The following is a 14,798-nucleotide window of genomic DNA, read 5'->3' on the forward strand; positions in this document are numbered from 1 at the left end:
TTTCTCCAGTGTCAAGAGAAACTCATGAAACTTCTAGCAGCTTCAAAAATGTAGCCAAAGTGACCCACACCTGTATTTTGCCTTACTAATTCGCATTACGCGATTTTTACATTGCCGATTTTTCGCATTCAATAAAATAATCTCGAATTCGTGAATAAATGACAATTATTCTACAAAATATTTGGGAAATATCATGAATTCGAATATAGCCCCTGCCGCTCATCACTATAGGGGCGTCACTAGACAGCCAATCAGTGCAAGCACATCAGTAATGAAGGTATTTTTCCAGTGAAATGTCCATGCTGATTGGCTAGATGCACCTAATTAATCACATGTTCCCTAGTTTGAGATTGTATGTTGAATGCAATTTTAAGTTACAATTATTCAGCCCCAGGAAAGATAATTATATATTGAAAATACTGTAGTGTAATTTGAGGTCTTTATAAGTTCACGGACCACTCTATATCTATGCTGGGAATTTAAAACTCTTTATCAGAAAAGTTGTGAAAGTTGCTGATGTCTCTGATACCCCTAGTCATGTTTCAAGTCTCTAAAATGGATCGGACATTGATTTTCTTCTAGAGGACAGCTATTTTCTGTCAGAAGAACAGAGCTCAGACCTTTACAGAAATGGTTTAAGAGATCAATCAGCATAGAATTCTGCATCTAAACATGGCCTGATGAGAAAAGTTAGAGATTTAGTATGTAGAAAACTAGAGGATAACAAAATAGAATATTTGATCTTTGGCATCTATCTGCATAGAGTTTCTACATAGGCAGGAGTCTTCAGAAGGACCTTGTTACACTGGTCCTGGGTTTCTGTATCCCTGCAGCGCAGACCCGCCTTCTGTTCTTCCCTACCTGGTGGCCCAGGCCTTAGGGTTGCTCTGTCCCTCCATGAATGTTGCAGTCTGCATGCTTCAAGGTCCCTCTATCTCTTAAACGGCTAGCATGCACACATCTAATCTGCGCCACTAACTACCAGGGGGTACTTAAGGTACCTTTGCCTTTGGGAGGGTGCCTGAGCAATTAGGTTCCTAGCCTGCTAGTATCTTGCTGCAGTGTGCTAAATTAGTTCTCTGCCTGTGCACTCACTTTCTTCCAGTTTCCTGGATTGTCATCCTGTGCTGCCTGATCTGACCTCCATATTGACCCTTTGCTGCCTGCTCTGATCTCAGACCATTTACAGCACTGCACATATTGTGCATATTTTCTGTTTACATAGATGTTTGAGGGCTTGTTTTATGTGGGAAAGTTGTACTTTCTAATGGCACCATTTCATATTGCATATGTTGTAGTGTGAAGCTGGAAAAAAATTGCAAATGGGGTGGAATTGGGAATAAAATGTTATTCCACCACAGTTTTTGTGTTTTGTTTCTATGGTGTTTCCTATGCAGTAAAATGTACCTGTTCCCTTCATTCTCTGGGTTAGTACGATTACAGTGAAACCACATCTATATAGTTTTTCTTGTTTAATAATGAAAAACAATAAAGTTTGGAAAAAAAATCTTTTTCTTTGCATTGGCATATTCTGACCCCCCTAACATTTTTATATTTACATCTATGGAGCTGTTGCAATGGTTATTTTTTAAGAGGCAATCTGTAGTTTTCAGTGATACCATTTTTGGGGTGTGTATGCTGTTTGGAATTCTTATTTTTATTATTATTTATATATTTTGTGAAACTTTTTTCTTCTTATAAACTTATATTAAGTCCCCTTGGGCGACATGTACATGCTATCGTTATATCATTTGTCTGATAGACTGCAGTGAATTACCATTGCAGCCTGTGGGACATTCAATACATTCCTATGGAGCCTACCACACGCAGGGCTTCATAAGAACTACTTCAGTGGTAGCCTTGGATGATTCAGAGGAACCATTCATTCATAGTGAATGAACGGCTTCCCTGATCTCAGACCACACGCAGGGCTTCATAAGAACTACTTCAGTGGTAGCCTTGGATGATTCAGAGGAACCATTGATTCATAGTGAATGAACGGCTTCCCTGATCTCAGACCACACGCAGGGCTTCATTAGAACTACTTCAGTGGTAGCCTTGGATCATTCAGAGGAACCATTCATTCATAGTGAATGAATGGCTTCCCTGATCTCAGAGCAGGGAAGTCTTTCAGACCATGGATGCTCAGTGTCCCATCGATACAGCCTCTCAGGTGCTGTGGTCACAACTGACCATGGCATCATAGGGGCTAAATGTCCGTGATCAGCGCTAACGCTGATCACAGATATTAGCTCCAGGTGTTTGCTGTTTATAAGGGCAGAAACCTGTTGGCTATGGCACTTGTTAGACTCTGACATGGGCTTCATATTTAAAGACATGACATCTGCCATACATGTACAGTGGATATTTGGAAGAGGTTAACGGGTGAAAACTTAGAGACTGCCAGGAGAGCACCCTTAGAAGTAACCTGTGGTTCACACAGTCGTTCCTCACCCACTGCTGTAACAGACCATTATTATTTTTGCATTCAATTCAATCTGATTCGTTCATACTAACTTACATTTGAAATCTTCCCAAATTGTATACATTTTTTAAAATTCACAACGCATATCACTAAGACTTCAGAAGACAGATTTATTCCTGAAATAAAAAATATATATAGTACAGTAAGTGCCAGAATATTGTTTTCTGCTGCCAGGATTCATTAAGCTTTTATCCCTATATCACAGATGGGTTGTGTATTGCTGGCAGCTGAAGCCAATCCTCTGTATTTCATGGCACAGAATTGTGGTTGGATCAGTGTTTTTCAGCCTCTGGTCCCCAAGACACAAATATATAAATCTAAGAAGCTAACCTTCTGGTATAAAAGGTAGAAAATGTGTAATTTACGCTATTCACCAATAATAGCAATACGGAAAATTAGTGATGGATGATATGTCTCTATCCTGCAATCAATAACTATGAACTATTGGTGATGATTGATCATTGAAACATCTCCACCAGGCGCTCTAGCCCCAGCAGAAGTAGTGATTAATAGGATCTTGTGAGCAAACACAATGTTGGTTTCTTGGAATGTGCTCATGTATAGTAAATGGCACAGATTTTATTTGCTATATTGCCAACATCCAATGTTATTAAAAAGCACAGAGCCAAACTTTTCTTTAACTTAATTTATGCCAAATTCTGCTCTAAAGGTCCACCTTAATAATCAGTTTCAGGAAGAGGAAACTGTCTCAAATTTCTAGAAAGGTGCTCTTTTTTGATAAATTTCATGCCAGTTGCAGCTTTTGATGAAAGCTGATAGACAGTACAACACAACTGATAGATCTCTCCTAGTGTTCTTCGTCTACAGTAGCTCAGTATGTGCCACCATTGCTTTAGTATTGCTTATGCTGTGTTATTTTAGGATTTTGAATTCACATATTTGTTCTTATTCTTTTTCACACATTTTATATGGAAATAACTTTTCTATAATACTAATTCTGTATGAATGTAAAATGGTAGATCCTTTTTTTCGGGCTCCAGCAACTTCTATGGGCAGATTATGGCGTTTCATCATAGAGTTGAGCATGCTGAGTATTGCGTTATGGGGACTGTATGGAAACATATATTACAGATATTTGCTTTGCTCCATTGACTACCCTTACCTTTATATTTTCATACCTTCCAATGATAAATTACATGGCAACAAGACATTTTTGTGTACATGGAGCCTAACTTTCTATTGCAATAAAAATTGTCCATCTAGTAATGACTTTTTTTTTAACATAAAGTGATATAAAAAGCACATAATTGTTCAGGTGTCCAAAAGTTAATCTGCTGCCTATAGAACATGCATTACTTCACTGCAGGAGAAATTAAATTAGCTTTTCAGTATGCCTTTGGGGCAGAGAAAGCTGGGAGCCGTGAAACATAATGTTGCTACAGATTAACTACATTGTGTGTCTTGTGCTGGAACTATTTTCTGGAAGGTTTGCATGCACCATTCTAATGATATATGGAGGGAAAATGTATCATATATTGTATAAGCACCATACTTTTCCTATTGTAATTGAAATTAGTATAGTCGACACAAGTAAATTGCCTGCTTTTTGTTTAGTGAATGACATCTTGTGTGTCATGTCACCGTAAGTCAGTGTGACTTCAGAGCCCAGAATGGCATTCATTAGAACTGTGTAGTCTTACTCATAAGTTATTACACATAAAATGTGAACCGTACAAAAGACAGGAATGCTAATTGAAGAATGAAATGAGTAAGAAAGATAATGCCCGCCTGCTTTGAATACCAAGTTGTTATATGAAAATTCTTAAGAGCTTTGGATCTTATGAATGTCGCTTGTCAATATGACACTTTTGTCAGAATTTTTTAGACAAAATTAATTAATTTCCAAAAGATTCAAATAGATTGCAAACATGTATGTGCCATTGGTTACTCACAATTCTGGAGTCACAATTTGATTTCTAGCCAGCTTCTCACAGTACAATGCACTGCAGCCCAATTTCCAACATTAGGTTGGCATGCTAGAATTAAAGTGAAAACTATAGATAGAAAAAAAAAACAGTAGAAGGGGGAAGGTAAGAAGATAAACATGCATTTTATGGTCCGTGGATAGTTCTATGTATAAACCCCACCCTAGAGGAACTGGATTTTTAGATAATTAGTGGGTAAGGAATTGGCTCAAGGGTCTATCCATACTCCATATTTCATGCACTGTGACAGTTTCCAACATTCTCGGAAAGTCTTCAGACCCTTTCACTTTTTTCACATTTTATTATGTTGCAGCCTTGTGCAAAAATAAAAAAAGCAAGTTTTTCTGCTATCAATCTGCACTCAGGCCCTCTTAATGAGAAAGTAAAAACTGCTGCACTAAGGGAACTTGTAATGGAGAATGAAACATATGGATCCTATAAATGCTTCAGGACAGTATTTGTGTTGATACTGACAACTGGCATATTGTTTCCTTCACCCTCAGCTTGACGTCTTCATAGATGGCAAAACATACATTATACTATAACATAAAAACAGGTTTGTAAATATATTCCAGTTTTTTTTAAAAAAAAGAAAAAATGATGTAAGGTAGGGTAATAGCAGCTTTATAAAGTCTTGTATTAAAAATAGCAAAGTTGTGTGATTGTCATCAGTATTCAGATGTGATTAAAGCACCGTCCTACTGCTCCCTGCTTTGAGGCCTGCTAGCAGATCATGATTTACTATTTGGCTACAGTCATTAAAGTCAAAATCAAAGTAACAATGTTGAAGGCTAGACTTAATTATGGATCAAACTCAGTCCTGCATATAGAGCATACTCTGCAGTACTTGTCCCAGCACGGAATACACAGTAATTATTTCTTACTTTATTTTTCTAGGTGGAACGCGACGCTTTAGTGGTGCCCAGTGGCACTTGGAGAAAATTGTGAATGACTCAGTGGACAGCTCAGACGATGAGTTTTTTGATGCCAGAGGTATGTTCTGATTCCTAACAATTACATTAAAATGAACTTGAGATATTGTCAGCGATTGTTTTTGAAAATATTCATCATGTTTACTAAAAAGACTATGGCCATTTTTCCCACAATATTTCTTATTTATTTATGGAAACGAGCTGTAGTCTGAGACAATAGAGAAGCACATGTCTGTATAGGAGCTGTATACCCAAATCTGTAGAATTTTTGGATTATGTTAGGACTACAGTATTTGCAAAGTTGCTTAGATGCATCTGAACAATGAAATGGTTGAAAGTGTACACTAGAGTTAGTAAATCTATAAATATTAATGAAACATTGATGCCTACAAAGGATTGGATTCACTTAGTAAGGCTACTTTCACACTTGCGTTCGGAGCGGATCCGTCTGGTGTCTGCACAGACGGATCCGCTCCTATAATGCAAACGATGGTATCCGTTCAGAACGGATCCGTCTGCATTATATTTCAGAAAAAAATCTAAGTGTGAAAGTTAGTCAGACATTGAAAGTCAATGGGGGACGGATCCGTTTGAAATTGCACCATATTGTGTCATCTTTAAACGGATCCGTCCCCATTGACTTACATTGTAAGTCTGGACGGATCCGTTTGGCTCCGCACGGCCAGGCGGACACCCGAACGCTGCAAGCTGCGTTCGGGTGTCCGCCTGCTGAGCGGAACGGAGGCCAAGCAGAGCCAGACTGAGGCATTCTGAGCGGATCCGCATCCACTCAGAATGCATTGGGGCTGTACGGATGCGTTCGGGGCCGCTTGTGAGAGCCTTCAAACGGAACTCACAAGCGGAACCCAGAACGCAAGTGTGAAAGTAGCCTAAACAAATTATTATTTGTTACTCATATTCCATACTGCAAGAACGCCATAAATAATGCATAATTAAAATATTGTATAAAAATTACTTACATTTGATAGCTTTCGGCAGCCCGTGTTTGCTGCTGCCTCACTCACTTAGGTGGGCACAGGTACCGTATTGCTCACACTCCTTGTCCTGCTTAGTGGCCCGGACCTGCTGCCCCTTCTCTTCCTCACCCACAGGGGACCCAGCCACAAAGGGACGTTCTTCTCCTGCAGGCCGCAGCCTGCATTTCTTGGTTCAGCCTCCTCATCTGTAGGGTACTCCAGTGTGTGCACTTCTTATTCTTACATAGCCTGTGGGTATGGAGCTGTTCTAATTGTTCGTCCGTGTACCAAACTTCTGCCTGTTAACCAACTCTGATTCTCTGCTGCCTGCCCTGACTACATTGGGTCTATTCCAAGAGGTAGCGGCCTAGTGGCTCCCCTGCAGCAAAGACCAAATCCCTGTACAGGGGTTAAAGGGTGGAAACCAGGGGAACATCAGGACAATGCCCTCAGGAATAGCCTAAAGTCAAACCAGATAGCTGGCACGGTGGTTCCACAACCATTGTCCGTAACAACTTTTGTTTTATCACATAAATATAACTTATTGTGTGTAATGACTCTGGGTAAATACATACACGGAGATTATCCACCGGTTTGAGTTTGATGAAGACCTTCTTGTAGTCTAGAGTTCCATGAGGCCAAGTATGTGATCTTTTGCTATCTTTAGGCCTACGCAGCTTGTAGACATTTATTGTAATAATTTACAAAGCTTGTTTAACAAGGAGAAAGCTTTACAAAGTCTTAGTGGTATCATGTTGAAGTGAATTGGACCTAAAAGTTCAACTTATGTCTATAGACGGTGGGTCAGCTGCATTATCTGTAATCCACAAGTTTTAAAGTTCTTCAGAACCTCTCATTTCATAATCCTGCTTTCAGCAATAAAATCTTTTCACTGGTCACATCAAAGAAGATCTTAGAATAGACATATAATAAAAGTTCTATACTTGTATCGCATCTACATAAACTTGATTTGTACTTTTAACCACCACTGGTGAAATTTGTAAGATGTGCAACATTTTTTTTTTAAAGCATGAATGATCATCATAGAGATAAAACATGTTTGTTATTTTAAATACATTTTGTATTGAATCTATAAGCATCACATCAATTGGTCACATGACACAAGAGTGGCAAGTCACTGCTGGGGCCAGTCATTGGCTGCAGCAGTGTCAAACCAGATGTTGACAGAGGGGAACCCAGGTGCTGGAGCGGCAGCGGGGGAGCGAAGGAGCTGAGACCCAGCAGCACGAGCAGGTAAATATGTATCCCACTTCAGGTCCAGTAAGGAGGAGGGGGGAGTTTTGCTTAAAGACCCCTAGAAGATGAACAACCCATTTAAACCCTTTAAACAAAACATAGCAAAAAAGGAAATAATAAAATGATCCTAATACTCTTAGTATCATATGTTGCCTCATTTTGCATCAAAGATGGCCTGCAGTCTTGTGAGTTGTGAATGAGGCCCTTTATTTTTTTCCATATGGTAAAGCTGCCCATTCTTGCCCTTCCAAATCTGTTGCCTAGCAGGAACCTATTTGTCATCTCCCCAAAGTGGATAAATAATGTTAAAGTAAGGAGATTGTGATGATGTCTCCAAAACAGTCACTATTAACTTGCTCAGTCACTGGAGGTTTAATTTGGATTTACTACTCCAGAAAGTCCAACCATGGCCCTTATGTACCCTTGTGGCTGATGAATAAAAGTTTTCCTCCAAAATTTTCATATACAATATTGTATTTGTCTCATCAATTTCAACAAAATAAGAACATTCCCATTGCTACTGTAGATTGGACACCAACAAAACAGCAGAAATCCATCTCTATGGTAGGAATGGTGTACATGCTAAAATGGTCATATTACTTTGTATCAGAGCAGCCTGATATAAGCCGAAATTGCTTTAGGTTTTTTGCTTTGCATCCTGGCAACTGCGTCTAAACTTTTTCTTTGTCTATTGGTTTGATACAAGAAAAAAAAAAATCATATTCTAATTCTTTATTAGTATTTGAAGATAAATTGGCACAAAATAACTGCATAAGTCTACATCTGCTCATTGAAGATGTAGATTTGAACTTCTAGTGCAAGGGCAGCCAAAGATGTGTGCGCCTCTTATGATATTTAGTGCATTGTACATTGTACATAGAGATAAATCCCTCATTAACTATTTGCTATGAAATTACAATGAAACAAGGCAAAAGTTTTAGTTCATACTCTTTATTGTCATCTCAACCAATATGTGTCCACTTTAGTGTATCAAAAATCCAAACACGGTCAACTGACCAAACACTCCTTTTAGGGGTCCTATATGTATGTTAAAACTTCAAACTTTATTGTTTACTTTTTTTTTTAAATACTCAGAGAACAATACTATAGGGTAGTTTAAAAATATCAGGCTGCAGTTTCGGGCTAAAGTCAATTGCTAAATGTCTTTTTGTGGTCGCTGTCACTAGCTCTGCACTCTGTTTGAGAGGTGATTTACCTCATGGATGCTCTGTAGCTCCACTAGGGGAGTGATGGTATTGCTCCGAGGGGGACTGGGATATATATTAGGAGTTTCTATTATAAATAGATGAGGTGTATTCCTATATCCTTATGTAACAGACATCCATCATTCATTCATACCATCTTACAACCAGGAGATCAAGCTGTTAACCTCCGGACATTTACACAGTATGTACTAAGCTGGACAATAGATGCGACCCTACTGTCTGTTGGTTTTGCCCTGTACTGTAACCTGCCTAAAATATATAGATTGTCACTACCCTGCCCGACATGTTTCGCCGCGAGGTGGCTTCGTCAGGGGAGTTGGGGTAATAGCGTGACACGCTGTATTTCGCCTGACTAAATAAACTATCTATCCCCTCCCAATCTATGGGTTCCACCAATAAAGGTGTGTCACTGCGATTGACACATATATCCACCCATCCTGTGAGCCTCACCAGGATTGACAGGTGGGCGGGGGAGTGCCACTCCTCTCCACCAATAAGGTACATCACACCGAAGGCACACCCCCTTATGCTTTCTTACCACCTATCATGCTCGCCCTTCTGAATCCAGCACCGAACGAGGGGTGCGACATCATGGAAGCGCCGCTTCCTTACTGCCAATACGACGCACCTTGGTAAAGGCACGCCCCCATCTTTCATATCACGTGACATGTATTTCTTGATAGGGGCGGGAGGTTGGACTCACGTCATCATTGATGCAGTAACCTTTTGTAGCTGGCCAGATAAGACCTGTCCTAGGTTGCTAGTATAGCTTACATGTGTATACAGCAAAACCTGCCAATAGCCTTAATACAGTTCCTATGTTTATGTGTTAAAGATAAAAGCAGAGTTATTTACTGTGACATCATGTTTTGGATGTCATATAACTGTTATATTTCGTGTTCACAGAAGCAGAAAAAGATAATATGCCTTTAAGATTCATTTTGTAATGTAAGGTAAGCAGTGACACAGCAGAAACAACAGAGTGCATAGTGTTAATCTTTTGTTGCTGAGCAGAAGTCTAGACCAATCACAGCCAGCTTCTCACACAGCAAGAGTTTTCACCAATCACAGCCAGCCTCACACACAGCCTGTCTGGGAATTCCCCCAGCTCCTGCTGCTAGAATCATTATTCACCAGAGACAGGAGCTGAAGAAACATTCACTCCACTGAGAGCTGAGTTTTATGGGAACAAGAGGCCAATATAGGTATTTAAAACAGTTATATAATGTTCATGTTGTTAGTATTGTGATTAGAACTGTATACTGAACCAGTTATATATGTGTGTTTACTTACAGTTCCACCAAATTGCAAGCATACTGAGCCATACAATTGGATACAAATTCAATTGCAATTTTCAAATTGCAAACATTCAGATTCCATATTGCAATCCAAATTGCATACAACCATACCAGATCATACTCAACCAATCAGCAAATAGTCACTGCTAACTGCATACTGCAAGTGAACAGTTAGTTAGACCTCAGATATACCTCTCAGAGAGATCATAAAGTGCTAAAATAACTTAAAGTGAGAGTACAGATACTCAAGAGAAAAATATATCCACCATTTTATGTTGAATGACAAGATTGAACAGTTGAACCACCATCTTATGCATACCGCCATTTTGTGATATCTTTTCAACACGTGTTATGTACATGAACTGTCTGCTGCGGAGGCGGCAGTGTTATAGAGGAAGAAAAGTTGAAGTTAATAAAGAAGTTATTTGAAGGATTTGGTGTGCTCTTTAAACCTACTGTTTCCATAAAATGGCGCTAGAGGAATTACAGAGTAATAGACAGTCTGGTTAGACGAAAAGTCAGAGATATCAAAATTCTTCTAATGCCACAGCGCAAAAGGCACTTCATAGTGCTGCGCCTGCCACACCCTTTCCTTACTGCTAGTATGGTAGTCAGTAAGTAATCACTGTAATGCTATGGTGGTCCATAAATAACCCTTGCAATGCCATAAGTGCCTATCACAAAAACTATCCTTTGCCTGATCCCTGTAATGTATAGGATCTGTGACAAGAGATGAGGGGAATTAGGTACATGTTACAGGCTAATTTACCCTAGTAGTAAAGGCTTCTCCAATTTATAGTATATTTATATCTTATCAGGCATTAGTGGCAATCTATGGCTACTTGACTCCTTAAATGAATCCTAACTTGCTAAATGAAACCTGTATATGAGAAGCCCTCATTAAGGCCCCTCGGACTCAAGGACTGTAGTCTAAAAAGTCACGTGATATGGAAGATGGGGGCGTGCCTTTACCAAGGTGTGTCGTATTGGCAGTAAGGAAGCGGGGCTTCCATGACATCACACCCCTTGTTCGGTGCTGGATTCAGAAGGGCGCGCATGATAGGTGGTAAGAAAGCATCATCAGTGATGCAACACCACGTAAGGGGATGTGCCCTCGGTATGATGTACCTCATTGGTGGAGAGGAGTGTCATTCGTATGATGTCACTCCCCCCACCTACCTGTCAATCCTGGTGAGGCTCACAGGATGGGTGGATATATGTGTCAATCGCAGTGACACACCTTTATTGGTGGAACCCATAGATTGGGAGGGGATAGATAGTTTATTTAGTCAGGCGAAATACAGCATGTCACGCTATTACCCCAACTCCCCTGACTAAGCCGCCTCGCGGCAAAACATGTCGGGCAGGGTAGTGACAATCTATATATTTTAGGCAGGTTACAGTACAGGGCAAAACCAACAGCCAGTAGGGTTGCATCTATTGTCCAGCTTAGTACATACTGTGTAAATGTCCGGAGGTTAACAGCTTGATCTCCCTGCATGTGAGATGGTATGAATGAATGATGGATGTCTGTTACATAGGGATATAGGAATACACCTCATCTATTTATAATAGAAACTCCTATATATAGGACCTATAGGGACACCAAACAATTTACCATTGAGAACACACCTGGGGAGCTGTGGTGATATAATATATATCCCTCCCCCCGTAGCAATACCATCACTCCCTTACTGGAGTAAAAGTATCATGTACCTGATATCTAATGAAGTGCCAGAAATGGCTACAGAGCATCCATGAGGTAAGGTAAATCACCTCCCAAACAGAGTGCAGAGCAAGTGACAGCGACCACAAAAAGACATTTAGCAATTGACTTTAGCCCCGAAACTGCAGCCTGATATGTTTAAACTACCCTATAGTATTGTTATCTCTGAGCATTTTTTTCAAAAGTAAACAATAAAGTTTGAAGTTTTAACATACATATAGGACCCCTAAAAGGAGTGTTTGGTCAGTTGACCGTGTTTGGATTTTTGTTACAATATCCTGAGGGCTCTATAGGGACAAAATCTGTCTTTTTGCATACACAGGGGTTATTTGTCCAAAAGGGAAAAGAGAAATTTTTCCCTTTTAGTAAAGAGGCAATCTAAATGACAGGCTTCCTAGCACAATTACTTAATCAAGATAATTTTTCACTTGAAGCATCACAAGTGTTCTCCAATCAACCAATTCCACTAAATAATACAGATATCTTAACAGGGTTCAAAAATTTGAGTAAAACCTATAAACAATATTATAGATCTTAGCTAGCCTTGATACTTATATAGGTCAGGGTCTAGTGTATAGGGTCTGAGGAGCCCATTGAGACCGAATAATCATATAGATGACCCAGAATTCATTAAGGGATGGGATAGGGTTATGACTGAGAATTCCCTAAAACTTATGCAATATATGAAAACCACCAAATATAGCAATCCAAGGGGACTGCAATATGTGTGGAAATTTATAACAAAACACCAATTCAAAAGCGCACATATGATATTACACAAAAATGTATTAGTAGAAGAAATCATACAACAAACAACATATCATAAAATAAAATAAATAGCAGCAATACATGAAGGTACTATGACAGTATTAGTTCACCCTGGTCATTCAAGGCCGCATTGTCACATATACATAGGGTATGCTGTGCCAGTAATAATTGTTATACACATCACTAAGATCTTTAAAAGTACACCTATGTACCCATCTAGCTAATTATGCACAAGTCCCATAAGTAGCCATACCAGTAGCTACTGTAACCTTGCAGAGAGAAATCCCAACAGGAATTAACCTGATAAGTTGGAATACTATTCCGCATACCCTGGTAAGGACAAAACCATCATCAATTGAGAAATAAGTGCAAAAAGTAGCATAAGAGAGCAATGCAGACCAGAGGCCAGGAGTGAACAAACCAACCCCGACGCGCGTTTCGCCTTGCTTCTCTAGGGGGCTTTAGAGTACGTACGTGACAAACTGGATTTTGATACGGACCGTATCTATACCTGGAAGAATACCAGCAATTTTACAACTAGAAGAACCAGATACACTGATTATTCTGAATCTGAGACCTCTGGTACAGAGACTACAACTGTTACTAGCTCAAATAAGGGAGAAACCAAGAGAAAGGTTCGATATAACAAATACAGCAATCCTAAAAAAGCGGCAAATCCGTCAGCATGTACCCACCCCACTTCAAGTGGGGGACCATCGTTATTGGGTGGATATTCTTTGTTTTGGTTTCACTTTGTCATCTCTTTTCCTTCTCCCAGCTGTCATCTATTTACACTGATTGCCTCCCTTTATATTCCCTCCCATACTGCCTCACTTTGCGGTTTATACTACTTCCTGGATTGTGTTCACTGCTAGAGGTTGCAACTGCTGGTTCCTCAGATAAGTCTTTTTCCTTTATTTGTGTTTCCGTGCTGGCTTGATTCTAGGTGACCCTGACTCCCTCCGTATTAAGTGCAGGGAGCCGGTGGTCGTGTCCCCTCACTATTATAGGGTTTTCAGGTGTCATACAGTCTAGGTACGAGGGCATGCAATCCTCTATCATAAAGATTATTGCATGGGCAAAGCCGTCAGGGAGAGCTCTAGGGGTTTTATAGGGCTCGCCCATATCATCCTTAGTTTGTGATCAAGTCAGTCGGATGTTTATTTATAACTTCCAGTTTTCTGCAACACCATCCGTGACAGCTTCATACCCAAAATATTGCCAATGTGACAACAGACTCACAAATTGCCCCAGTGACAATGTGAACTTCAGTGGTAAACCCAGGACCAAGTATGAGTGGTACATCTGGACAATTAAATATGGGTTTCATGACAGATGGACAACCACACTTAAGTTTACCACAGACACCATCTATTGCACCCCTTTTTTTAGTTCAAAATGGGATTCAGTTGAGAGACAGAGAAAAATGGGGATACAATATGAAGTAGAAAAAACGGCAAAAATCACAGATACCCGGGGTATTGGGGGCCTCCCACACCAGTGACAAGAGATAATCCAGAAATTATGGTTCAATCCCCCGATAATATGACGACAGAATCTAATAGCACCCAAGTGATCAACATGTCATCACTGTTTTTAACTGAAAGACAGATTGCATTATTATTAGAAGGCCTCACATTTACACCTGTGTCATATTTTGACAAGTTTAGTTGGGTAAAAGATGTAAATTTATTTGCACGTAAATTGGCATTACACAAACAACACTTTAGCATAATGTATGAGACTCACAAATTAATCCAGAAGAAACAGCAAACATTAAGAACACTTGAAAAACTACATGCGGTAAGTGAGGGTAGACTGTGTGAGATTGAACCCCCATTGACAGATCTCAAACCGAGATCACAATGGACTCCGGCCTTCTCACAATATAAAAATATAGAAACCTTTCTGGAGATGGTAACTGTAGATGTCAATAAACTTAGAGTGAAGAAGGAAAAAATTCCTACTAATTTAACATCAGAGGATATGGCTGCACTGGAGGAATTAAAGACTAATAAGGAGATTATTAAAAGATGATACAACATATGAGATCATGTATTGTCACGGGGCGCCAAAGGCGCACTCGGTCTCCCATCAGCCGCAGACCTGCTGCTTAGCTACGGATAAATACCTCAGAGAATTACATACTATCCTTAAAAAAGCTAAGGATTGCAAATTAATAT

General features: G+C 39.7%; 1 protein-coding gene across 1 annotated transcript in view; it reads left to right on the plus strand.

Moving 5' to 3' along the window:
* PITPNM3 (PITPNM family member 3) overlaps positions 1-14,798 on the plus strand; it is a 793,517-nt gene that overhangs the window by 343,604 nt on the left and 435,115 nt on the right. Inside the window, exon 2 of the mRNA XM_040423477.1 lies at positions 5,329-5,424. Coding sequence (XP_040279411.1) covers positions 5,329-5,424 — 96 coding nt within the window. The remainder of the gene's footprint in view (positions 1-5,328; positions 5,425-14,798) is intronic.

The sequence above is a fragment of the Bufo bufo genome, chromosome 3 (assembly GCF_905171765.1).
Source record: "Bufo bufo chromosome 3, aBufBuf1.1, whole genome shotgun sequence".
NCBI lineage: Eukaryota > Metazoa > Chordata > Amphibia > Anura > Bufonidae > Bufo > Bufo bufo.